At 40.6% G+C, this 27,907-nt stretch overlaps 1 protein-coding gene across 1 annotated transcript in view; it reads left to right on the forward strand.

Annotated features, from left to right (window-relative positions):
* MON2 (MON2 homolog, regulator of endosome-to-Golgi trafficking) overlaps positions 1-27,907 on the forward strand; it is a 388,187-nt gene that overhangs the window by 129,067 nt on the left and 231,213 nt on the right. Inside the window, 5 exon segments of the mRNA XM_053719242.1 lie at positions 5,370-5,482; positions 15,344-15,448; positions 16,404-16,484; positions 16,566-16,639; positions 16,725-16,815. Of these exon segments, the coding sequence (XP_053575217.1) occupies positions 5,370-5,482; positions 15,344-15,448; positions 16,404-16,484; positions 16,566-16,639; positions 16,725-16,815 (464 nt within the window).

Genomic DNA, 27,907 nt, shown 5'->3' on the forward strand with positions numbered 1-27,907 from the left:
CAGAGAAAGCGTGATTGTTCAGTTTTAAATACAGATAAAAAAAGGTTGAACAATCAGACGCTGACGATGCCTTATCTATTTTACCCTCACATCAATCAGAATTGGCTGTGAGGGAAGGGCTGTCTGAGGGTGAAATTTCAGACTCAGGAAAAATTTCTCAACAGGCAGAACCTGATATAGTAGCATTTAAATTTAAGCTAGAACATCTCCGCGCTTTGCTTAAGGAGGTATTAGCTACTCTGGATGACTGTGATTCTGTAGTAGTACCAGAGAAGTTGTGCAAATTGGACAAATTTTTAGAGGTCCCAGTGCACGAAGACGCTTTTCCAATACCCAAGAGGGTAGCGAGCATAGTGGATAAGGAGTGGGAGAAGCCAGGTGTACCCTTTGCCCCACCTCCTATATTTAAGAAAATGTTTCCCATAGTAGACCCTAGAAGGGACGCATGGCAGACGGTCCCGAAGGTTGAGGGAGCTGTTTCAACACTAGCGAAGCGCACAAATATTCCTATAGAGGACAGCTGCGCTTTCAAAGATCCTATGGATAAAAATTGGAAGGATTGCTTAAAAAGATTTTTGTTCAACAAGGGTTCATCCTTCAACCAGCTACGTGTGTTATTACTGTCACTTCAGCGGCGTCCTTTTGGTTCGAGGAACTAGAAAGGTCGCACCAGAAAGAGACTTCCTATGAAGAAGTCATGGACAGAATTCACGCATTAAAGTTAGCTAATTCCTTTATATTGGATGCCGCTTTTCAAATAACGAAATTGGCGGCGAAAAACTCAGGTTTTGCTATAGTAGCGCGGAGGGCGCTTTGGCTAAAATCCTGGTCGGCAGATGTGTCGTCCAAGACTAAGTTACTTAATATTCCTTTCAAGGGTAAGACCCTTTTTGGGCCGGAATTGAAGGAAATTATTTCAGACATCACTGGGGGTAAGGGCCATGCCCTCCCACAGGATAGGCCTTTTAAGGCTAAGAACAAGTCTAATTTTCGTTCCTTTCACAATTTCAGGAACGGACCGGCTAATAACTCCACTGCCGCTAGACAAGAAGGTAACGCGGCCCAGCCCAAACCCGCTTGGAAGCCCATGCAAGGCTGGAACAAGGGTAAACAGACCAAGAAACCTGCTGCTGCTACCAAGACAGCATGAAGGGGTAGCCCCCGATCCGGGACCGGATCTGGTAGGGGGCAGACTATCTCTCTTCGCTCAGGCTTGGGCAAGAGATGTTCCGGATCCCTGGGTACTAGAAATAGTCTCCAAGGGATACCTGCTAGAGTTCAAGGGACTTCCTCCAAAGGGAAGATTCCACCTGTCTCACTTATCTTCAGACCAGATAAAGAAACAGGCATTCTTACATTGTGTAAGAGACCTATCAAAGATGGGAGTGATAAACCCAGTCCCCTCCGGGGAACAAGGTCTAGGTTTTTACTCAAACCTGTTTGTGGTTCCCAAAAAAGAGGGAACTTTCAGGCCAATCCTGGATTTAAAGATATTAAACAATTTCCTCAGAGTTCCATCCTTCACGTGGCTCTTCCATTCGGTTTAGCCACCGCTCCCAGAATTTTCTCAAAGGTGCTAGGGTCCCTTCTAGCGGTCCTAAGGCCGAGGGGCATCGCTGTAGCACCTTATCTAGACGACATCCTAATCCAAGCGTCGTTTCTTTCCAAAGCGAGGGCCCACACAGACATTGTGTTGGCTTTTCTCAGATCTCACGGGTGGAAGGTGAACATAGAAAAGAGTTCACTGTCTCCGTCAACAAGGGTTCCGTTTCTGGGAACAATAATAGATTCTATGGAAATGAAGATCTTCCTGACAGAAGTCAGAAAGTTAAAGCTTCTAAACGCTTGTCGAGTTCTTCATTCTATTCCTCAACCCTCCATAGCTCGGTGCATGGAAGTAATAGGACTAATGGTCGCAGCAATGGACGTGGTTCCTTTTGCTCGAATTCATCTAAGACCATTACAGCTGTGCCTGCTCAATCAGTGGAATGGGGACTATACAGACTTGTCTCCCCAAATTCAAGTAGACCAGGTAACAAGGGACTCACTTCTCTGGTGGTTGACCCAGGATCACCTGTCTCAGGGAATGAGTTTCCGCAGACCGGAGTGGGTCATTGTCACGACCGACGCCAGCCTCTTGGGGTGGGGCGCGGTCTGGGACTCCCTGAAAGCTCAGGGCCTATGGTCTCGGGAAGAGTCGCTTCTCCCGATAAACACTAAGAGCAATATTAAATGCGCTCCTGGCTTGACCTCAGCTAGCAAAAGCCAGGTTCATAAGATTTCAGTCGGACAACATAACGACTGTTGCGTACATCAATCATCAGGGGGGAACAAAGAGTTCCCTAGCGATGAAGGAAGTAACCAAGATCATCCAATGGGCAGAGAATCACTCCTGCCATCTATCTGCTATTCACATCCTAGGAGTAGACAACTGGGAGGCGGACTATTTGAGTCGTCAGACTTTCCATCCGGGGGAGTGGGAACTCCACCCGGAGGTCTTTGCTCAGTTAACCCAATTATGGGGCATTCCAGACATGGATCTAATGGCGTCCCGTCAGAACTTCAAGATTCCTTGTTACGGGTCCAGATCCAGGGATCCCAAGGCGATTCTAGTGGATGCATTAGTGGCGCCTTGGTCGTTCAACCTAGCGTATGTGTTTCCACCGTTTCCTCTCCTTCCCAGGCTCATAGCCAGGATCAAACAGGAAAAGGCCTCTGTGATTCTGATAGCTCCTGCGTGGCCACGCAGGACTTGGTTTGCAGACCTGGTGAATATGTCATCGGCTCCACCATGGAAGCTACCTTTGAGGCAGGATCTTCTAGTACAAGGTCCATTCGAACATCCAAATCTAGTTTCTCTGCAGCTGACTGCTTGGAAATTGAACGCTTGATTTTATCCAAACGTGGGTTTTCGAATTCTGTGATAGATACTCTGGTCCAAGCCAGAAAACCTGTGACTAGAAAGATTTACCATAAAATATGGCGTAAATATATCTGTTGGTGTGAATCCAAGGGATTCTCCTGGAGTAAAATAAAAATTCCAAGGATTCTCTCCTTTCTCCAAGAAGGTTTGGATAAAGGGTTGTCCGCTAGTTCTCTAAAGGGACAGATTTCTGCTTTATCTGTCTTGTTACACAAACGACTGGCAGCTGTGCCAGATGTACAAGCTTTTGTTCAGGCTTTGGTTAGAATCAAGCCTGTTTACAGAACCATGACTCCTCCTTGGAGTCTAAATTTAGTTCTTTCAGTTCTTCAAGGGGTTCCGTTTGAACCTTTACATTCCATAAATATTAAGTTATTATCTTGGAAAGTACTGTTTTTGGGTGCTATTTCTTCTGCTAGAAGAGTTTCTGAATTATCTGCTTTGCAGTGTAATCCACCCTATCTGGTTTTCCATTCAGATAAGGTTGTTTTGCGTACTAAGCCTGGTTTTCTTCCAAAAGTTGTTTCCAACAAGAATATTAACCAGGAAATAGTTGTTCCTTCTCTGTGTCCGAAACTAGTTTCAAAGAAGGAACGTTTATTACACAATTTAGATGTTGTTCGTGCTTTAAAGTTCTATTTAGAAGCAACAAAAATTTTTAGACAAACCTCATCTTTGTTTGTCGTTTACTCTGGTAAGAGGAGAGATCAAAAAGCTACTGCTACCTCTCTCTCTTTCTGGCTAAAAAGCATTATCCGATTGGCCTATGAGACTGCCGGACGACAGCCTCCTGACCGAATCACAGCTCACTCTACTAGGGCTGTGGCTTCCACATGGGCCTACAAGAACGAGGCTTCTGTTGATCAAATATGTAAGGCAGCGACTTGGTATTCTCTGCACACTTTTGCCAAATTCTACAAATTTGATACTTATGCTTCTTCGGAGGCTATTTTTGGGAGAAAGGTTTTGCAAGCCGTGGTGCCTTCCATTTAGGTAACCTGATTTGCTCCCTCCCTTCATCCGTGTCCTAAAGCTTTGGTATTGGTTCCCACAAGTAATGGATGACGCCGTGGACCGGACACACCAATGTTGGAGAAAACAGAATTTATGCTTACCTGATAAATTACTTTCTCCAACGGTGTGTCCGGTCCACGGCCCGCCCTGGTTTTCCTAATCAGGTTGAAAATTTTCTTGTCTTTATACACTACAGTCACCACTGCACCCTATAGTTTCTCCTTTTTCTCCTAACCGTCGGTCGAATGACTGGGGGCCGGAGCTAGAGGGGGAGCTATATGGACAGCTCTGCTGTGTGCTCTCCTTGCCTTTCCCTGTAGGGGAGGAGAATATCCCACAAGTAATGGATGACGCCATGGACCGGACACAACGTTGGAGAAAGTAATTTATCAGGTAAGCATAAATTCTGTTTTTACTTTAAAGGACATAATACTCATATGCTAAATCACTTGAAAGTGATGCAGCATACGTGTAGCGCCATCTAGTGGTGACTTGCTATTTAGCTGAGCATTTCAAAAGTATGGCGCAAAAATTAAATAAAACCTGCCGGCTGCAGGTTTTATTTAATTTATAAGACCGAAAATGGTTAATTCAGTGACCCCCATAGCTTACACACTTTATGTAGGCATCGCCATTTGATGCAGCATACGTGTAGCGCCATCTAGTGGTGACAGGAAAATATCACCTGAGCATCTCTATGTAAAAAAAGAAGATATTTTACCTCAAAAATGCTTCAGCTCACCAGAGTAAGTGCTTTGTAAACAGTTATACTTCTGCTGCTGTCCAGCTGCAAGTTGAAAAAAAACAAACAAACAAACAATAGCCAATCAGCATCAACAGTGCTGAGGTAATGCTTTGCCTTTTGCTGTGATCTCTCATCTCATGAGATTTCATAGAACTTACTTAAACTGAATAGGAAAATGCACATGACAGATACACACTCCCTTGCTTGTCCTGGGACAAGTACCCATACTGGCTGCTTAAATTCTCTTTACAGTGGGGTGTGAATACTTAGGAAATTTGAGGTAAAATATCTTCCTTTTTTTACATAGAGATGTTCAGGTGATATTTTCTAGGCAGCGCTTTACAGCTATGTTGCATTAGTTTCAAGTGCTTCAACATTTTGGTATCATGTTTAAAGTGTATTAAGAAGGCCAATTCATTCCCAATAGTGTACGTGTGCGTGTGTATCTCTCTCGCTCTCTCTTGCTCTCGCTTCTCTCTCTTTCCTCTCTATCTATATCTCTCTCCACTCACATCATATGGATCATCAATATCCGTATACATCATCTATGTATCTAACCTAATCACAGTATAAGAAAGGTTTTTATATTTGGTCTTAATCGTCTTTAAAATAAATATTAGCATTTGAAATATGAAACTTGTAATTCAAATCAATTCTGTATCCCATTTTTATACCTTTTTGTCTTAGCATATTCCATACAGGGGCAAAATGTGCAGATGATAAGCCCTTCAAGTGATTCTCATCAGCAAGTTGTAGCTGTGGGGCAACCACTAGCTGTGCAACCTCAAGGAACTGTTATGGTAATGTGCCTTTCTTTTTTTGTTAATGTTCATCAAAACAGTATTTTATTCATTAAAATGAAGGAAAAGAAACTGGGTTCTATCAGGTTTTTTTCCAGCAATGCTTATGTGGTTCTTTGTTCCTTAAAGGGATATGGAACACAACATTTTTCTTTCTTGATTCAGGTGGAGCAAGCAATTTTAAACAATTTTCTAATTTACTTCTATTACAAAAATGTTATCCCTTTGCAAGAGCACTAGATGGCAGCACTATTTCCGTCCATGTAGTGCTCCAGATGCTCACCTAGGTATCTCTTCAACACATTATATCATAGAAACAAAACAAATTTGATGAAGTAAAATGGAAACTTTATTTAAAATTGTATTCTCTGTCTTAATCACAAAAGAAACGTTTTGGGTTTTAAATTGCTTTAAAGTGAATGTAAATTTAGATGATAAAGTGCCCGGTTTTTAAAAATTCAATTAAAAACAGGGACACTTTAATTCATCAAAATTTACATTTCACTTGTGTTGTGAAAATACTTACTTTTAATCTTGACAGCCGCTCCAGCTTCCCCCGGTCATTGCAAGACTCTTCCTACATCAGAAATGACGGATTGGTCATCCTCCAATCATGGCTTCCCCCCCCCCCCCCCCCCCCCCCGGGAGAATCAGTGTCTGATTCAACGCCGTGATTGGAGGAAGCCGGATTCCTCATTTTAGACCCAGGAAGAGGCTTTGCGATGGGAGGAGGAAGCGATGCAGCGGCTGTCAAGATTAAAAGTAAGTATTTTCACAACACGAGTGAAATGTAAATTTTGATGAATTAAAGTGCCCCTGTTTTTTATAGAATTTTTAAAAAAACTGGCACTTTATCATGAAAATTTACATTCACTTTAAGGACTTGGATAGCAATATCCTCTTTCATTCAGGGATTTTTAAAAAACGCAGCATAGTCCTGTAAATATCCTCTAATGAGATTCTTTTTTCTTTCATGTAATTAGCAAGAGTCCATGAGCTAGTGACGTATGGGATATACATTCCTACCAGGAGGGGCAAAGTTTCCCAAACCTCAAAATGCCTATAAATACACCCCTCACCACACCCACAATTCAGTTTTTACAAACTTTGCCTCCGATGGAGGTGGTGAAGTAAGTTTGTGCTAGATTCTACGTTGATATGCGCTCCGCAGCAAGTTGGAGCCCGGTTTTCCTCTCAGCGTGCAGTGAATGTCAGAGGGATGTGAGGAGAGTATTGCCTATTTGAATGCAGTGATCTCCTTCTAAGGGGTCTATTTCATAGGTTCTCTGTTATCGGTCGTAGAGATTCATCTCTTACCTCCCTTTTCAGATCGACGATATACTCTTATATATACCATTACCTCTGCTGATTCTCGTTTCAGTACTGGTTTGGCTATCTGCTATATGTAGATGAGTGTCCTGGGGTAAGTAAGTCTTATTTTCTGTGACACTCCAAGCTATGGTTGGGCACTTTGTTTATAAAGTTCTAAATATATGTATTCAAACATTTATTTGCCTTGACTCAGAATGTTCAACTTTCCTTATTTTCAGACAGTCAGTTTCATATTTGGGATAATGCATTTTGATTTGACCATTTTTTCTTACCTTAAAATTTGACTTTTTCCCTGTGGGCTGTTAGGCTCGCGGGGGCTGAAAATGCTTCATTTTATTGCGTCATTCTTGGCGCGGACTTTTTTGGCGCAAAAATTCTATTTCCGTTTCCGGCGTCATACGTGTCGCCGGAAGTTGCGTCATTCTTTGACGTTATTTCGCGCCAAAAATGTCGGCGTTCCGGATGTGGCGTCATTTTTGGCGCCAAAAAACATTTAGGCGCCAAATAATGTGGGCGTCTTATTTGGCGCGAAAAAATATGGGCGTCACTTTTGTCTCCACATTATTTAAGTCTCATTTTTTATTGCTTCTGGTTGCTAGAAGCTTGTTCTTTGGCATTCTTTCCCATTCCTGAAACTGTAATTTAAGGAATTTGATCAATTTTGCTTTATATGTTGTTTTTTCTCTTACATATTGCAAGATGTCTCACGTTGCATCTGAGCCAGAAGATACTACAGGAAAATCGCTGTCAAGTGCTGAATCTACCAAAGCTAAGTGTATCTGCTGTAAACTTTTGGTAGCTATTTCTCCAGCTGTTGTTTGTATTGATTGTCATGACAAACTTGTTAAAGCAGATAATATTTCCTTTAGTAAAGTACCATTGCCTGTTGCAGTTCCCTCAACACCTAAGGTGCAGAATGTTCCTGATAATATAAGAGATTTTGTTTCTGAATCCATAAAGAAGGCTATGTCTGTTATTTCTCCTTCTAGTAAACATAAAAAATCTTTTAAAACTTCTCTCCCTACAGATGAATTTTTAAATGAACATCATCATTCTGATTCTGATGACTCCTCTGGTTCAGAGGATTCTGTCTCTGAGGTTGATGCTGATAAATCTTCATATTTATTTAAAATGGAATTTATTCGTTCTTTACTTAAAGAAGTTCTAATTGCTTTAGAAATAGAGGATTCTGGTCCTCTTGATACTAATTCTAAACGTTTAGATAAGGTATTTAAAGCTCCTGTGGTTATTCCAGAAGTTTTTCCTGTTCCTAATGCTATTTCTGCAGTAATTTCCAAAGAATGGGATAATTTGGGTAATTCATTTACTCCTTCTAAACGTTTTAAGCAATTATATCCTGTGCCGTCTGACAGATTAGAATTTTGGGACAAGATCCCTAAAGTTGATGGGGCTATTTCTACCCTTGCTAAACGTACTACTATTCCTACGTCAGATGGTACTTCGTTTAAGGATCCTCTAGATAGGAAAATTGAGTCCTTTCTAAGAAAAGCTTATCTGTGTTCAGGTAATCTTCTTAGACCTGCTATATCTTTGGCTGATGTTGCTGCAGCTTCAACTTTTTGGTTGGAAACTTTAGCGCAACAAGTAACACATCGTGATTCTCATGATATTATTATTCTTCTTCAGCATGCTAATAATTTTATCTGTGATGCCATTTTTTATATTATCAGAGTTGATGTCAGGTTTATGTCTCTAGCTATTTTAGCTAGAAGAGCTTTATGGCTTAAAACTTGGAATGCTGATATGGCTTCTAAATCAACTTTACTTTCCATTTCTTTCCAGGGTAACAAATTATTTGGTTCTCAGTTGGATTCCATTATTTCAACTGTTACTGGTGGGAAAGGAACTTTTTTACCACAGGATAAAAAATCTAAAGGTAAAAACAGGGCTAATAGGGGGACGCTTCCGGGCTGCGACCAAGATGGCCGACTTACTTTGATGCTGTGTGGACCCACTGATAAATCTGCTGCATATCAGTGATTAGAGCCTTTTCCCAGGCTGAAACTACCTACCTATCGGTTCATCCAAAGTAGTGGAATAAATTGATCAGTTTGGGTGGCTCTATTACTAGCATTAAGGTACCGGAACGGTGAGCCTGCGGCGACGGCACACAAGTGTTTGAGGCCTCCACCTAACCCCCCCGGTAGAGCCGGGTAATGGCAGCCGATTAGAGCTGTAACCTGAGGAAGTCATACTAACATAGTGAATTTGCAGAATTGACAACTCTTCGGATGTTCTAGACCTGAAATCTAAATTAACCTGTCTGAACTGTGTAAAAAGCGGATCATGGAGGCAGTTGATCGATGGGAGAGAGAGGTACAAAGGCTTGTGCTGGATTCCTTTGCTGGGCTCCAACGGGACCTATTTCGTCTCATGAGACAACAGTCGCAGCTGGAAGAACCGGGACATCGGAGGAACCCGAATGCAGTGACAATCTTATATGCGGTGGATGAAGAGGGGCAGAGAGAGCAAGTGTTGGCTCCGGTTTCATCTGCAGTCCTGCAAGTGCAAACAGCTACGCGGAGCGCATATGATAACCCGCAATCTGGTTGGAACTCAGACGCTACTGTGCTCTCTTATTTTCCTCCAGACTACGAATATGCAAGCCGCGCCATTCAAGTAAGGAAACCTGAGTTATGGGGAGCCCTACAATGCTTACACTCGATATCTGATTTCTCTCATTCAGATAAATACTTAGAGCACCTCCTTCCAAACTCTGATGGCAGTATATTTATTCACCAAAAGGAACTTACTGACTCTTGCTATTACTTGTTTATACCTATCGCTGTAGCTAAGGACAGGAGTTCTAACTGTCTGATGAAAAATTACATCATGAGACTTACCTTGGAGAGTGGAGCGAAGGCTGATCATATGCAATTTTGGAGATCTGGAATAGGGTGAGGTTCCTACACTGCTCTAGCGAGCTGCCACGGGGCTTTACATCTTCACGGGACTCTCCTTATGCTGTAATCTGCAGCAATTTGTACTTTGACATGGACTGCTTGGATTGAACTTTAATTGTAGCACAATTAGTATAAGATTATATGACTGCCTCTGTTATGATATATCTTGCTGACCATAGATATAGTTTCACCTAACTTTATTATGGTTTTACTGTTATAGTTTTCTATTTTTTATCTTTTTTTTTATTTTAAGGTACTCATTCTCGGCTTTCTATTAACCGACATGTTATTGATAAGTACCTAATATAACCAGAATTCACTGTGGTCTACACAGGTACTTTGGGTTAAATTTCAGATATATTGTCCCCTAAATATATTACAAAAGGTTTTATGTATCTGCACTAGGGGGTTTACTCACTTGATACCTGCTCGTGGTCAGTTTAAGATACCTTTCCCTCTCTTTTTTTTTTTTTTTATGTGCCCGCCACTAGTTTAGATGGTCAAATGGCTAAGCTTTATAATAACGCTTGAGATTTTCATTCTGTACTTTGACCCTCCTTGCTCTGTGAATCTAGGAGATATATTGGGCAGTCTATTGAGTCAGCCGTACTATGCTTAATACCTATGCTTGTTCTAAGAAGCTTTTTTGAGACCTGTGAGATTGCAAATTAACATATGCTTAACTATAAATTGTACCTGTATATTATTTTTTGTTTATTATGCTCCCATGGTATGCTATCCCTTTCCTCCTCCCCTCCTGTATAGCTATATGAAAAGGATATACATAAAAGAACTTCTAGGGGTCAACACAGCCTAATTTATACTGCTAAAGTTGCCATTGAATCAATGTGATATTATTCACTGAAACTTATATTTGTGTTAAAGGTGGAACCCTATTTGCTGAATAGTAGGTAAAGCAAACCATAGTTCAAGCATGTAAGATATAATTCAGTGTGTCTGTTGGCAGCCTACTTTGAATATTGTAATAGACATTCAGTTCATATTATGCTCTTTTCCTGCTCTTTCACAGTGATATAGAACAGCTTTATAAAGTCATATGTATGTACATACTTAAAAAAAAGTTGTAGCATTAAGCTAAATTACTTATGTGTCTAGAGATTAGAGAAAATCCTAGCCTACTGACCCTTATTTGACTTCATTAGCTTTACCCCTTTTTATATTTGTTGCTCTTCTAAAAAATACATTTATGTTTATTTCATAAACAACTGAACGCAGATTCACTTGAATTTTTCCCTATACCGCTTAAAATTGTGTGTTTTCCTTTTAAAACGCTATTCCCCTTCCCTCAATTTTTGTTAGTTGGCTAAACTATATCTACTAGATTGTATGCCACAAAAACACCCTGAGGTTCCTTATTTGAGATCCAAGAGTGGTCTCCTATTGTACAATGTTACCTAGTACTCTTTCTTTAGTTTATATTTATACGAGGCCCAAGTGTGACCTCAAATATCACATAGAGAGTACTCTGTTTAGAGGGCAAGAGTCATATAATATAATATGATTGGTACATGATATATGAATATGTTATGTTTATAAATTATTTTGTTTGTTTGCACTGGTTGTATAATGAGACAAAATACTTTGTTCTGTTCTCGTGCTACATGCAATCTGTTTACCCTGCATTGAACCTCAATAAAAATATTTAAAAAAAAAAAAAAAAAAAAAAAAAACAGGGCTAATAATCGTTTTCGTTCCTTTCGTTTCAACAAAGAACAAAAGCCTGATCCTTCATCCTCAGGAGCAGTTTCAGTTTGGAGACCATCTCCAGTCTGGAATAAATCCAAGCCAGCTAGAAAGGCAAAGCCTGCTTCTAAGTCCACATGAAGGTGCGGCCCTCATTCCAGCTCAGCTGGTAGGGGGCAGGTTACGTTTTTTCAAGGAAATTTGGATCAATTCTGTTCACAATCTTTGGATTCAGAGCATTGTTTCAGAAGGGTACAGAATTGGTTTCAAGTTGAGACCTCCTGCAAAGAGATTTTTTCTTTCCCGTGTCCCAGTAAATCCAGTAAAAGCTCAAGCATTTCTGAAATGTGTTTCAGATCTAGAGTTGACTGGAGTAATTATGCCAGTTCCAGTTCCGGAACAGGGGATGGGGTTTTATTCAAATCTCTTCATTGTACCAAAGAAGGAGAATTCTTTCAGACCAGTTCTGGATCTAAAAATATTGAATCGTTATGTAAGGATACCAACGTTCAAGATGGTAACTGTAAGGACTATCTTACCTTTTGTTCAGCAAGGGAATTATATGTCCACGATAGATTTACAGGATGCATATCTGCATATTCCGATTCATCCAGATCATTATCAGTTCCTGAGATTCTCGTTTCTGGACAAGCATTACCAATTTGTGGCTCTGCCGTTTGGCCTAGCTACAGCTCCAAGAATTTTTACAAAGGTTCTCGGTGCCCTGCTGTCTGTAATCAGAGAACAGGGTATTGTGGTATTTCCTTATTTGGACGATATCTTGGTACTTGCTCAGTCTTTACATTTAGCAGAATCTCATACGAATCGACTTGTGTTGTTTCTTCAAGATCATGGTTGGAGGATCAATTTACCAAAAAGTTCTTTGATTCCTCAGACAAGGGTAACCTTTCTGGGTTTCCAGATGGATTCAGTGTCCATGATTCTGTCTTTAACAGACAAGAGACGTCTAAAGTTGATTACAGCTTGTCGAAACCTTCAGTCACAATCATTCCCTTCGGTAGCCTTATGCATGGAAATTCTAGGTCTTATGACTGCTGCATCGGACGCGATCCCCTTTGCTCGTTTTCACATGCGACCTCTTCAGCTCTGTATGCTGAAGCAATGGTGCAAGGATTACACGAAGATATCTCAATTAATATCTTTAAAACCGATTGTTCGACACTCTCTAACATGGTGGACAGATCACCATCGTTTAATTCAGGGGGCTTCTTTTGTGCTTCCGACCTGGACTGTAATTTCAACAGATGCAAGTCTCACAGGTTGGGGAGCTGTGTGGGGATCTCTGACGGCACAAGGAGTTTGGGAATCTCAGGAGGTGAGATTACCGATCAATATTTTGGAACTCTGTGCAATTTTCAGAGCTCTTCAGTTTTGGCCTCTTCTGAAGAGAGAATCGTTCATTTGTTTTCAGACAGACAATGTCACAACTGTGGCATACATCAATCATCAAGGAGGGACTCACAGTCCTCTGGCTATGAAAGAAGTATCTCGAATTTTGGTTTGGGCGGAATCCAGCTCCTGTCTAATCTCTGCGGTTCATATCCCAGGTGTAGACAATTGGGAAGCGGATTATCTCAGTCGCCAAACGTTGCATCCGGGCGAATGGTCTCTTCACCCAGAGGTATTTCTTCAGATTGTTCAAATGTGGGAACTTCCAGAAATAGATCTGATGGCGTCCCATCTAAACAAGAAACTTCCCAGGTATCTGTCCAGATCCCGGGATCCTCAGGCGGAGGCAGTGGATGCATTATCACTTCCTTGGAAGTATCATCCTGCCTATATCTTTCCGCCTCTAGTTCTTCTTCCAAGAGTAATCTCCAAGATTCTGAAGGAATGCTCGTTTGTTCTGCTGGTAGCTCCGGCATGGCCTCACAGGTTTTGGTATGCGGATCTTGTCCGGATGGCCTCTTGCCAACCGTGGACTCTTCCGTTAAGACCAGACCTTCTGTCACAAGGCCCTTTTTTCCATCAGGATCTGAAATCCTTAAATTTAAAGGTATGGAGATTGAACGCTTGATTCTTGGTCAAAGAGGTTTCTCTGACTCCGTGATTAATACTATGTTACAGGCTCGTAAATCTGTATCTCGAGAGATATATTATAGAGTCTGGAAGACTTATATTTCTTGGTGTCTTTCTCATCATTTTTCTTGGCATTTTTTTAGAATACCGAGAATTTTACAGTTTCTTCAGGATGGTTTAGATAAGGGTTTGTCCGCAAGTTCTTTGAAAGGACAAATCTCTGCTCTTTCTGTTCTTTTTCACAGAAAGATTGCTATTCTTCCTGATATTCATTGTTTTGTACAAGCTTTGGTTCGTATAAAACCTGTCATTAAGTCAATTTCTCCTCCTTGGAGTTTGAATTTGGTTCTGGGAGCTCTTCAAGCTCCTCCGTTTGAACCTATGCATTCATTGGACATTAAATTACTTTCTTGGAAAGTTTTGTTCCTTTTGGCCATCTCTTCTGCTAGAAGAGTTTCTGAATTATCTGCTCTTTCTTGTGAGTCTCCTTTTCTGATTTTTCATCAGGATAAGGCGGTGTTGCGAACTTCTTTTGAATTTTTACCTAAAGTTGTGAATTCCAACAACATTAGTAGAGAAATTGTGGTTCCTTCATTATGTCCTAATCCTAAGAATTCTAAGGAGAAATCGTTGCATTCTTTGGATGTTGTTAGAGCTTTGAAATATTATGTTGAAGCTACGAAATCTTTCCGTAAGACTTCTAGTCTATTTGTTATCTTTTCCGGTTCTAGGAAAGGCCAGAAAGCTTCTGCCATTTCTTTGGCATCTTGGTTGAAATCTTTAATTCATCTTGCCTATGTTGAGTCGGGTAAAATTCCGCCTCAGAGAATTACAGCTCATTCTACTAGGTCAGTATCTACTTCCTGGGCGTTTAGGAATGAAGCTTCGGTTGACCAGATCTGCAAAGCAGCAACTTGGTCCTCTTTGCATACTTTTACTAAATTCTACCATTTTGATGTATTTTCTTCTTCTGAAGCAGTTTTTGGTAGAAAAGTACTTCAGGCAGCGGTTTCAGTTTGAATCTTCTGCTTATGTTTTTCATTAAACTTTATTTTGGGTGTGGATTATTTTCAGCAGGAATTGGCTGTCTTTATTTTATCCCTCCCTCTCTAGTGACTCTTGTGTGGAAAGATCCACATCTTGGGTAGTCATTATCCCATACGTCACTAGCTCATGGACTCTTGCTAATTACATGAAAGAAAACATAATTTATGTAAGAACTTACCTGATAAATTCATTTCTTTCATATTAGCAAGAGTCCATGAGGCCCGCCCTTTTTTTGTGGTGGTTATGATTTTGTATAAAGCACAATTATTCCAATTCCTTATTTTATATGCTTTCGCACTTTTTTATCACCCCACTTCTTGGCTATTCGTTAAACTGAATTGTGGGTGTGGTGAGGGGTGTATTTATAGGCATTTTGAGGTTTGGGAAACTTTGCCCCTCCTGGTAGGAATGTATATCCCATACGTCACTAGCTCATGGACTCTTGCTAATATGAAAGAAATGAATTTATCAGGTAAGTTCTTACATAAATTATGTTTTTTCTGTTTCTTTACATTTCTTTAGTCACAAGAACTACATGCTGGCAATATTTATGCTTTTTTTTAAATTGAATTATATTAATATGCAGTCATTAATTATAATGATTTAAAAATCAGGTGTTCAATTATATTTTTTTTAGAAAACTCCTGGGCTGTTTTTGCAAGTTTATATAATTGAGGAAATACAAGAAAATGCTTATTTATAACTCAGATGTAATGGTTTCCATTGAAACATACAATGTGGTGATGACGCCATGCAAATACCCAGCATTTACTTTCATTTGTGCTATTAAAATGTACGGTTTGTGTCCTTGCAGCTTACTGCTAAAAATATCCAGTGTATGCGCACATTGCTGAATTTGGCTCACTGCCATGGAGGGTATTTGGGGACCTCCTGGCAACTGGTGCTTGCAACACTTCAGGTAATGTGAATCACTAATTTCTCATAAAAGATAAACAAATGCATTCTCTAATAAAAATGATTTACTATATATTAATAATGCACTCACCTGGTAAACAAAATGTTTATTTTAAATATTTCTAAAGCTTGCTCCTCAAGTGTCCAATGGCAAAAAAGGTTTTAAGAGCATACAAATAGATGGAAAATGTAGGTAAAGGCTTATTGAGGAACACTGTGCTGAACTGCATACTCCCTACAGCTATGTGTCAAAATCCCACTTGTTTTGCAGATAGGAAATTATCATTTATTATTAATAATAATGAGCAGAGACATATTTTATTAATAATGTATTATTTTTTATAATATTCTAGTTGTATGATTCATTATATTATTTAATTTGGTAACGGATTTCTATGTTTATGTATTCAGTAACTACCTCCATTGGTGGTGTCTTGTTACCTACATTATAGTATAATTAGTGAAGTGTTAAATACCATATACAATATTTATTGATTAGCAATGTTCTTAGCTAGCAAAAAATAATCGGTGAATTATTACAATTATTGCCTCCAGGCACTGAAACAAGCATCATTTGCAGTAGTTAAGATTGTATAATTGTACACAGGACTCTGCTCTCGACATCTAATCTTGCAACAAGCGCACTGATCTATAGTCACCCTGGTCGTACCAGTCTGGAGTGATTTTAATCTGAAAACTTAGAGGTGGTCTATAGGTTAGAAAGCAGCATTCTTTAGACTACTAATTCTTTATTTGCAGTTTGACAGGAGCTAGATTGCACCAGAAAAACTCAAAGTGTGTTCTCAGCTTTATAAATGGAGCCTTTGTTGTTTACAGCCTATGTAGAATAATAAATGGCTTCCCAGACTTGGCAATTCTCAAGAGATATTTAATGAAGATATAAATAAATAAAATAGTGTTGCTTACATCACTTTGAACATCTTCCACCTTTTTTGTAGCACCTTGTTTGGATACTTGGATTGAAGCCTAGCAGCGGTGGGGCCTTAAAACCTGGTAGAGCAGTGGAGGGACCTAGCACGGTAAGAATCCAATCTCTTATCATACATAGCTGACCATTTTTTCTGTTCATATTCCTATAGAGTTTTTTCTTTATTTATTAGGTTCTCACAACTGCAGTTATGACAGACTTGCCTGTTATCTCCACAGTTCTTTCACGTCTCTTTGAGAGCTCACAGTAAGATAATCTTACATATTTCATTTTAAATCAGAACTCATTTGTTTTCTTTAGTTTGGGTTTTGTAACATATTTGTGTTTTTAGGTACCTTGATGATGTGTCTCTTCATCATCTAATCAGTGCTCTTTGCTCATTATCACAGGAAGCTATGGATATGGCATATGGCAACAACAAGGTATGTGACAGCATCATTGAGTCGTCTAGAGTCTTGTCACTATTGTAACCTTTTATCGAGTTACTAAAACACAGTATTGCATATTACAATGTATTGCAATAGACATAGTGTATTAAACCTAAACAAAAATCTAGAAAGCCTTTTCTCCAACATAGGTGTGTCCGGTCCACGGCGTCATCCTTACTTGTGGGATATTCTCTTCCCCAACAGGAAATGGCAAAGAGCCCAGCAAAGCTGGTCACATGATCCCTCCTAGGCTCCGCCTACCCCAGTCATTCTCTTTGCCGTTGTACAGGCAACATCTCCACGGAGATGGCTTAGAGTTTTTTAGTGTTTAACTGTAGTTTTTATTATTCAATCAAGAGTTTGTTATTTTAAAATAGTGCTGGTATGTACTATTTACTCAGAAACAGAAAAGAGATGAAGATTTCTGTTTGTATGAGGAAAATGATTTTAGCAACCGTTACTAAAATCCATGGCTGTTCCACACAGGACTGTTGAGAGGAATTAACTTCAGTTGGGGGAACAGTGAGCAGTCTCTTGCTGCTTGAGGTATGACACATTCTAACAAGACGATGTAATGCTGGAAGCTGTCATTTTCCCTATGGGATCCGGTAAGCCATGTTTATTAAGATAGTAAATAAGGGCTTCACAAGGGCTTATTAAGACTGTAGACTTTTTCTGGGCTAAATCGATTCATTATTAACACATATTTAGCCTTGAGGAATCATTTAATCTGGGTATTTTGATAAGATTATATCGGCAGGCACTGTTTTAGACACCTTATTCTTAGGGGCTTTCCCAAATCATAGGCAGAGCCTCATTTTCGCGCCGGTGTTGCGCACTTGTTTTTGAGAGGCATGACATGCAGTCGCATGTGTGAGGAGCTCTGATACATAGAAAAGACTTTCTGAAGGCGTCATTTGGTATCGTATTCCCCTTTGGGCTTGGTTGGGTCTCAGCAAAGCAGATACCAGGGACTGTAAAGGGGTTAAAGTTAAAAACGGCTCCGGTTCCGTTATTTTAAGGGTTAAAGCTTCCAAATTTGGTGTGCAATACTTTTAAGGCTTTAAGACACTGTGGTGAAATTTTGGTGAATTTTGAACAATTCCTTCATATTTTTTCGCAATTGCAGTAATAAAGTGTGTTCAGTTTAAAATTTAAAGTGACAGTAACGGTTTTATTTTAAAACGTTTTTTGTACTTTGTTATCAAGTTTATGCCTGTTTAACATGTCTGAACTACCAGATAGACTGTGTTCTGAATGTGGGGAAGCCAGAGTTCCTTCTCATTTAAATAAATGTGATTTATGTGACAATGACAATGATGCCCAAGATGATTCCTCAAGTGAGGGGAGTAAGCATGGTACTGCATCATTCCCTCCTTCGTCTACACGAGTCTTGCCCACTCAGGAGGCCCCTAGTACATCTAGCGCGCCAATACTCCTTACTATGCAACAATTAACGGCTGTAATGGATAATTCTGTCAAAAACATTTTAGCCAAAATGCACACTTATCAGCGTAAGCGCGACTGCTCTGTTTTAGATACTGAAGAGCATGACGACGCTGATAATAATGGTTCTGAAGGGCCCCTAAACCAGTCTGATGGGGCCAGGGAGGTTTTGTCTGAGGGAGAAATTACTGATTCAGGGAACATTTCTCAACAAGCTGAACCTGATGTGATTACGTTTAAATTTAAGTTGGAACATCTCCGCATTCTGCTTAAGGAGGTATTATCCACTCTGGATGATTGTGACAAGTTGGTCATCCCAGAGAAACTATGTAAAATGGACAAGTTCCTAGAGGTCCCGGGGCTCCCAGAAGCTTTTCCTATACCCAAGCGGGTGGCGGACATTGTAAATAAAGAATGGGAAAGGCCCGGTATTCCTTTCGTCCCTCCCCCCAAATTTAAAAAATTGTTTCCTATGGTCGACCCCAGAAAGGACTTATGGCAGACAGTCCCCAAGGTCGAGGGAGCGGTTTCCACTTTAAACAAACGCACCACTATACCCATAGAAGATAGTTGTGCTTTCAAAGATCCTATGGATAAAAAATTAGAAGGTTTACTTAAAAAGATGTTTGTTCAGCAGGGTTACCTTCTACAACCAATTTCATGCATTGTCCCTGTCGCTACAGCCGCGTGTTTCTGGTTCGATGAGCTGGTAAAGGCGGTCGATAGTGATTCTCCTCCTTATGAGGAGATTATGGACAGAATCAATGCTCTCAAATTGGCTAATTCTTTCACCCTAGACGCCACTTTGCAATTGGCTAGGTTAGCGGCTAAGAATTCTGGGTTTGCTATTGTGGCGCGCAGAGCGCTTTGGTTGAAATCTTGGTCAGCTGATGCGTCTTCCAAGAACAAGCTACTTAACATTCCTTTCAAGGGGAAAACGCTGTTTGGCCCTGACTTGAAAGAGATTATCTCTGATATCACTGGGGGTAAGGGCCACGCCCTTCCTCAGGATCGGCCTTTCAAGGCCAAAAATAAACCTAATTTTCGTCCCTTTCGTAGAAACGGACCAGCCCAAAGTGCTACGTCCTCTAAGCAAGAGGGTAATACTTCTCAAGCCAAGCCAGCTTGGAGACCAATGCAAGGCTGGAACAAGGGAAAGCAGGCCAAGAAACCTGCCACTGCTACCAAGACAGCATGAAATGTTGGCCCCCGATCCGGGACCGGATCTGGTGGGGGGCAGACTCTCTCTCTTCGCTCAGGCTTGGGCAAGAGATGTTCTGGATCCTTGGGCGCTAGAAATAGTCTCCCAAGGTTATCTTCTGGAATTCAAGGGGCTTCCCCCAAGGGGGAGGTTCCACAGGTCTCAGTTGTCTTCAGACCACATAAAAAGACAGGCATTCTTACGTTGTGTAGAAGACCTGTTAAAAATGGGAGTGATTCATCCTGTTCCATTAGGAGAACAAGGGATGGGGTTCTACTCCAATCTGTTCATAGTTCCCAAAAAAGAGGGAACGTTCAGACCAATCTTAGATCTCAAGATCTTAAACAAGTTTCTCAAGGTTCCATCGTTCAAAATGGAAACCATTCGAACAATTCTTCCTTCCATCCAGGAAGGTCAATTCATGACCACGGTGGATTTAAAGGATGCGTATCTACATATTCCTATCCACAAGGAACATCATCGGTTCCTAAGGTTCGCATTCCTGGACAAGCATTACCAGTTCGTGGCGCTTCCTTTCGGATTAGCCACTGCTCCAAGGATTTTCACAAAGGTACTAGGGTCCCTTCTAGCGGTGCTAAGACCAAGGGGCATTGCTGTAGTACCTTACTTGGACGACATTCTGATTCAAGCGTCGTCCCTTCCTCAAGCAAAGGCTCACACGGACATCGTCCTGGCCTTTCTCAGATCTCATGGATGGAAAGTGAACGTGGAAAAGAGTTCTCTATCTCCGTCAACAAGGGTTCCCTTCTTGGGAACAATAATAGACTCCTTAGAAATGAGGATTTTTCTGACAGAGGCCAGAAAAACAAAACTTCTAGACTCTTGTCGGATACTTCATTCCGTTCCTCTTCCTTCCATAGCGCAGTGCATGGAAGTGATAGGTTTGATGGTAGCGGCAATGGACATAGTTCCTTTTGCGCGCATTCATCTAAGACCATTACAACTGTGCATGCTCAGTCAGTGGAATGGGGACTATACAGACTTGTCTCCGAGGATACAAGTAAATCAGAGGACCAGAGACTCACTCCGTTGGTGGCTGTCCCTGGACAACCTGTCACAAGGGATGACCTTCCGCAGACCAGAGTGGGTCATTGTCACGACCGACGCCAGTCTGATGGGCTGGGGCGCGGTCTGGGGATCCCTGAAAGCTCAGGGTCTTTGGTCTCGGGAAGAATCTCTTCTACCGATAAATATTCTGGAACTGAGAGCGATATTCAATGCTCTCAAGGCTTGGCCTCAGCTAGCGAGGGCCAAGTTCATACGGTTTCAATCAGACAACATGACAACTGTTGCGTACATCAACCATCAGGGGGGAACAAGGAGTTCCCTGGCGATGGAAGAAGTGACCAAAATCATTCTATGGGCGGAGTCTCACTCCTGCCACCTGTCTGCTATCCACATCCCAGGAGTGGAAAATTGGGAAGCGGATTTTCTGAGTCGTCAGACATTGCATCCGGGGGAGTGGGAACTCCATCCGGAAATCTTTGCCCAAGTCACTCAACTGTGGGGCATTCCAGACATGGATCTGATGGCCTCTCGTCAGAACTTCAAAGTTCCTTGCTACGGGTCCAGATCCAGGGATCCCAAGGCGGCTCTAGTGGATGCACTAGTAGCACCTTGGACCTTCAAACTAGCTTATGTATTCCCGCCGTTTCCTCTCATCCCCAGGCTGGTAGCCAGGATCAATCAGGAAAGGGCGTCGGTGATCTTGATAGCTCCTGCGTGGCCACGCAGGACTTGGTATGCAGATCTGGTGAATATGTCATCGGCTCCACCATGGAAGCTACCTTTGAGACGAGACCTTCTTGTTCAAGGTCCGTTCGAACATCCGAATCTGGTCTCACTCCAGCTGACTGCTTGGAGATTGAACGCTTGATCTTATCGAAGCGAGGGTTCTCAGATTCTGTTATCGATACTCTTGTTCAGGCCAGAAAGCCTGTAACTAGAAAGATTTACCACAAAATTTGGAAAAAATATATCTGTTGGTGTGAATCTAAAGGATTCCCTTGGGACAAGGTTAAGATTCCTAAGATTCTATCCTTCCTTCAAGAAGGATTGGAAAAAGGATTATCTGCAAGTTCCCTGAAGGGACAGATTTCTGCCTTGTCTGTGTTACTTCACAAAAAGCTGGCAGCTGTGCCAGATGTTCAAGCCTTTGTTCAGGCTCTGGTTAGAATCAAGCCTGTTTACAAACCTTTGACTCCTCCTTGGAGTCTCAACTTGGTTCTTTCAGTTCTTCAGGGGGTTCCGTTTGAACCCTTACATTCCGTTGATATTAAGTTATTATCTTGGAAAGTTTTTTTTTGGTTGCAATTTCTTCTGCTAGAAGAGTTTCAGAATTATCTGCTCTGCAGTGTTCTCCTCCTTATCTGGTGTTCCATGCAGATAAGGTGGTTTTTCGTACTAAACCTGGTTTTCTTCCAAAAGTTGTTTCTAACAAAAACATTAACCAGGAGATTATCGTACCTTCTCTGTGTCCGAAACCAGTTTCAAAGAAGGAACGTTTGTTGCACAATTTGGATGTTGTTCGCGCTCTAAAATTCTATTTAGATGCTACAAAGGATTTTAGACAAACATCTTCCTTGTTTGTTGTTTATTCCGGTAAAAGGAGAGGTCAAAAAGCAACTTCTACCTCTCTCTCTTTTTGGATTAAAAGCATCATCAGATTGGCTTACGAGACTGCCGGACGGCAGCCTCCCGAAAGAATCACAGCTCATTCCACTAGGGCTGTGGCTTCCACATGGGCCTTCAAGAACGAGGCTTCTGTTGATCAGATATGTAGGGCAGCGACTTGGTCTTCACTGCACACTTTTACCAAATTTTACAAGTTTGATACTTTTGCTTCTTCTGAGGCTATTTTTGGGAGAAAGGTTTTGCAAGCCGTGGTGCCTTCCATCTAGGTGACCTGATTTGCTCCCTCCCATCATCCGTGTCCTAAAGCTTTGGTATTGGTTCCCACAAGTAAGGATGACGCCGTGGACCGGACACACCTATGTTGGAGAAAACAGAATTTATGTTTACCTGATAAATTACTTTCTCCAACGGTGTGTCCGGTCCACGGCCCGCCCTGGTTTTTTAATCAGGTCTGATAATTTATTTTCTTTAACTACAGTCACCACGGTATCATATGGTTTCTCCTATGCAAATATTCCTCCTTAACGTCGGTCGAATGACGGAGCCTAGGAGGGATCATGTGACCAGCTTTGCTGGGCTCTTTGCCATTTCCTGTTGGGGAAGAGAATATCCCACAAGTAAGGATGACGCCGTGGACCGGACACACCGTTGGAGAAAGTAATTTATCAGGTAAACATAAATTCTGTTTTTATATTTGTACTCTAAAGAACTTTATTGCTTATTCCACTTAAAGTTGAATTTGGAATAATTAGATTATGAGACAGTATTTTTTTTATTTCTTGTTCTATGATATATATAATAGTACAGCATCTAGTGAACCTGTTTAGAATAATAATATTTCTTTCATGTAATTGGCAAGAGTCCATGAGCTAGTGACGTATGGGATATACAATCCTACCAGGAGTGGCAAAGTTTCCCAAACCTCAAAATGCCTATAAATACACTGCTCAACACACCCACTATTCAGTTTTACAAACTTTGCCTCTTATGGAGGTGATGAAGTAAGTTTGTGCTAAGATTTCTATGTTGATATGCGCTTCTGTCTGATTCAGAAGATCCTTCCTCAGATATTGACACTAACAAATCTACTTATTTATTTGTTATTTGTTGAAGAAGTGTTAATTATATTGGATATTGAGGAGACTAGTCCTCTTTATTTTAAAGCTAGTAAACGTTTTAATTTCTGTTTATAAACCTCCTGTGGTTATTTCAGAGTTTTTTTTCAGTTCCTGATGCTATTTCTGATATGATTTCTAAGGAATGGAATAGGCCTGGTACTTCTTTTATTCCTTCTTTAAGGTTTAAAAAATTGTATCCTTTGTCAGCAATTAGATTGGAGTTTTGGGAAAAGATCTCCAAAATTGATGGGGCTATCTCTACTCTTGCTAAACATACTACTATTCCTACGGAAGATAGTATTTCTTGTTAAGATCCTTTAGATAGAAAACTGGAATCTTATCTAAGGAAAGCTTATTTATTTTCAGGTCTTCATCTTAGGCCTGCAATTTCTTTGGCTGATGTTAAAGCTGCTTCAATTTTTTGGTTGGAAACTTTAGCGCAACAAGTATCGAATCATGATTTGTCTAGCATTGTTAACTTGATTCAACATGCTAATAATTTCATTTGTGATGCCATTTTTTGTTATCATCAAAATTGATGTTAAATCTCTGTCTTTAGCTATTTTAGCTAAAAGAGCTTTGTGGTTTAAATCTTGGAATGGTGATATGACTTCTAAGTCCAGATTGCTATTTCTTTCCTTCCAAGGTAATAAATTATTTTCAACTGTCACTGGGGGGAAGGGAGTTTTTTTGCCTCAAGTTAAGATCTAACGGTAAAATCTAAAGATTCTAACCATTTTTGTTCTTAAATAAGGAACAGAAACCTAATTCTTCCCCAAGGAATCTGTTTCCAATTGGAAGCCTTCTTAAATTGGAATAAATCCAAGCCATTTAAGAGATCAAAGCCAGACCCTAAATCCGCATGAAGGTGCGGCTCTTATTCCAGCTCAGCTGGTAGGGGCAGATTAAGATTTTTCTAAGATATTTGGATCAATTTGGTCCAAAATCATTGGATTGGGGAACAGAATAGGATTCAAAGTAAGACCGCCTGTGAGAAGATTTTTTTCTCTCATGCATTTCAGCAAACTCGGTAAAGGTTCAGGCTTTCCTGAAGTGTGTTTCAGACCGGGAGTTGTCTGGGGTAATCATGCCAGTTCCGTTTCAGGAACAGGGTCTGGGGTTTTATTCAAATCTATTCATTGTCCCAAAGAAAGTAATTTCATTCAGACCAGTTTTGGATCTAAAAATTTTGAATGGATATGTAAGAGTACCAACTTTCAAAATGGGGACTATAAGGTCTATTCTGCTTTTTGTTCAGCAAGGGCATTATATTCCCACAATAGACTTAAAGGATGCATATCTTCATATTCCGATTCATCCAGATTGCTTTAAATTTCGGAGATTCTCTTTGTTAGACAAGCATTACCAATTTGTTGCTCTTCCTCTTTGGCCTAGCGACAGCTCTAGGAATCTTTTCAAAGGTTCTTGGTGTGCTACTCTCTGTTATCAGAGAGCGGGGTGTTGCGGTGTTTCCTTATTTGGACGATATCTTGGTACTTGCTCAGTCTTTATGTTCTGAAGAATCTCACACGAATCAACTACTGTTGTTTCTTCAAAGACATGGTTGGAGGATCAAAAAGTTCCTTGATTCCTCAGACAAGGTCACCTTTTTAGGTTTACAGATAGATTCAGTGTCCATGACTCTGTCTCTAACAGACAAGAGACAATTTAAATTGGTTTCAGCTTGTCGGAACCTTCAGTCTCTATTATTCCCTTCAGTAGCTATGTGCATGGAAGTTTTAGGTCTCATGACTGCAGCATCGGACGTGATTCTCTTTGCTCGTCTTTATATGAGACCTCTCCAGCTTTGTATGCTGAATCTATGGTGCAGGGGTTATACAAGGATATCACAATTAATATCCTTAAATTCCCAGTGTTTGACTATCTCTGACTTGTATAGAACGTATAGTTCTAGGGGCCTCTTTGGTTCGTCCAACCTGGACTGTGATCACAACAGATGTGAGTCTTTTCAGGTTGGGGATCTGTTTGTTGATCTCTGACAGCACAAGGGGTTTGGAAATCTCAAGAGGCGAGATTGCCAATCAATATTTTGGAACTCTGTGCAATTTTCAGGGTTCTTCAGGCTTGGCCTCTGTTGAAGAGAGAACCGTTCATTTGTTTTCAGACAGACAATATCACAGCTGTGGCATATGTCAATTATCAGGGTGGGACTCATAGTCCCCTAGCTATGAAAGAAGTATCTCGAATACTTTCTTTGGCGGAATCCAGCTCTTGTCTAATTTCTGTTGTACATATCCCAGGTGTAGACAATTGAGAAGCGGATTATCTCAGCCGTCAGACTTTACATCCGGGGGAGAGGTCTCTCCATCCAGATGTGTTTTCTCAGATTGTTCAGATTTGGGGGTTTCCAGAAATAGATCTGATGGCTTCTCATCTAAACAAGAAACTTCCTAGGTACCTGTCCAGGTCCAGGGATCTTCAGGCCGAAGCAGTGGTTTCATTGACACTTCCTTGGTGCTACCAACCTGCTTATATTTTCCCGCCTCTAGTTCTTCTTCCAAGAGTGATATCCAAAATCATCATGGAACAGTCATTTGTATTGCTGGTAGATCCAGCATGGCCTCACAGGTTTTGGTATGCAGATCTTGTTCGGATGTCCAGTTGCTAACCTTGGCCTCTTCCATTTAGGTCGGATCTTCTGTTTCAAGGTCTGTTTTTTCCATCAGGATTTCAAATTATTAAATTTGAAGGTATGGGAATTGAAAGCCTAGTGCTTAGTCATAGAGGTTTCTCTGACTCAGTGATTAATACTATGTTACAGGCTCGTAAATCTGTTTCTAGAAGGATTTATTATTGAGTTTGGAAGACTTATATTCATGGTGTTCTTTTCATGAATTCCTAGAATTTTTTCAGTTTCTTCAGGATGGTTTGGATAAGATTTTGTCTGCAAGTTCCTTGAAGGGACAAATCTTTGCTTTTTCTGTCTTATTTCACAGAAAGATTGCTAAGCTTCCTGATTTTCACAGTTTTTAACAGGCTTTGGTTTATATCAAACCTGTCATTAAATCAATCTCTCCTCCTTGGAGTCTTAATTGGGCTTTACAGGCTCCTCCATTTGAGCCTGTGCATTCTTTGGATATTAAACTACTTTCTTGGGAAGTGTTGTTCCTTTTGGCCATCTCTTCTGCTAGAAGAGTTTCTGAATTATCTACTCTTTATTGTGAATCTCCTTTCTGATTTTTCATCAATATAAGGCGGTTTTGCGGACTTCATTTAAATTCTTTCCTAATGTTGTGATTTCTAACAACATTAATAGAGAATTTGTTGTCCCTTCCTTGTGTCCTAATCCTAAGAATTCTTTGGAGAAATCCTTCCATTCTTTGGATGTGGTAAGAGTTTTGAAATATTATGTTAAAGCTACTAAAGATTTCAGAAAGACTTTTAGTCTATTTGTTATCTTTTCTGGTTCTAGGAAAGGTCAGAGGGCTTCTGACGTTTCCTTGGCTTCGGGGTTAAAGCTTAGGTTTCATTCAGCTTATTTGGGGTCGGGTCAAGCCCTGTCTCAGAGAATTACAGCTCACTCTACTAGATCAGTCTCCACTTCCTGGGCTTTTAAGGATGAAGCTTCAGTTGATCAGATTTGCAAAGCAGCAACTTGGTCTTCTTTGCATACATTTACTAAATTCTATCGTTTTTGATGTATTTGTTTCTTCGTAAGCAGTTTTTGGTAGAAAAGTTCTTCAGGCAGCTGTTTCAGTTTGATTCTTCTGCTTATGTTTTAAGTTTTTTCTTTTATTTAATGAGAATTAACTTATATTTTGGGTTGTGGATTATTTTTTCAGCGAGAAATGGCTGTTTTTATTTTTATTCCTCCCTCTCTAATGACTCTTGCGTGGAGTTCCACAACTTGGTTATTGCTATCCCATACGTCACTAGCTCATGGACTCTTGCCAATTACATGACAGAAAACATAATTTATGTAAGAACTTACCTGATAAATTAATTTCTTTCATATTGGCAAGAGTCCATGAGGCCCACCCTTTTTGTGGTGGTTATGATTTTTTGTATAAAGCGCATTTATTTCCAAATTTCTTTGTTGATGCTTTTTACTCCTTTCTTTATCACCCCACTTCTTGGCTATCCGTTAAACTGAATTGTGGGTTTGGTGAGGGGTGTATTTATAGGCATTTAGAGGTTTGGGAAACTTTGCCCCTCCTGGTAGGATTGTATATCCCATACATCACTAGCTCGTGGACTCTTGCCAATATGAAAGAAATTAATTTATCAGGTAAGTTCTTACATAAATTATGTTTTTTTTAATTACAGTTTAAGGCTTTTCCAGGATTTTTCTGCATGCAAGAGTATGGAAATTTGTTGTGTATATAATATTGCTGGCCACAAACAATTACCTACTGTGTTTATATTATATTTAGCAAATAACATTCAGATCAAATATCACATTGACTTAACTATATATTTTTTTCTTTCTAATGACACTGTGGCCTCTAGTTATCATTGTCTGTCGGATCTGATCCGACAGTGCGGATCAGGTCCGACAGACATCGCTGAATACGGCGAGCAATACGCCGCCCCCTGCAGACTCGCGGCCAATAGGCCGCCAGCAGGCCGCCATCAGGGGGTGTCAATCAACCCGATCGTACTCGATCGGGTTGATTTCCGGTGATGTGTGTCCGCCTGCTCAGAG

This window comes from Bombina bombina, chromosome 6, assembly GCF_027579735.1.
Source record: "Bombina bombina isolate aBomBom1 chromosome 6, aBomBom1.pri, whole genome shotgun sequence".
Taxonomy (NCBI): domain Eukaryota; kingdom Metazoa; phylum Chordata; class Amphibia; order Anura; family Bombinatoridae; genus Bombina; species Bombina bombina.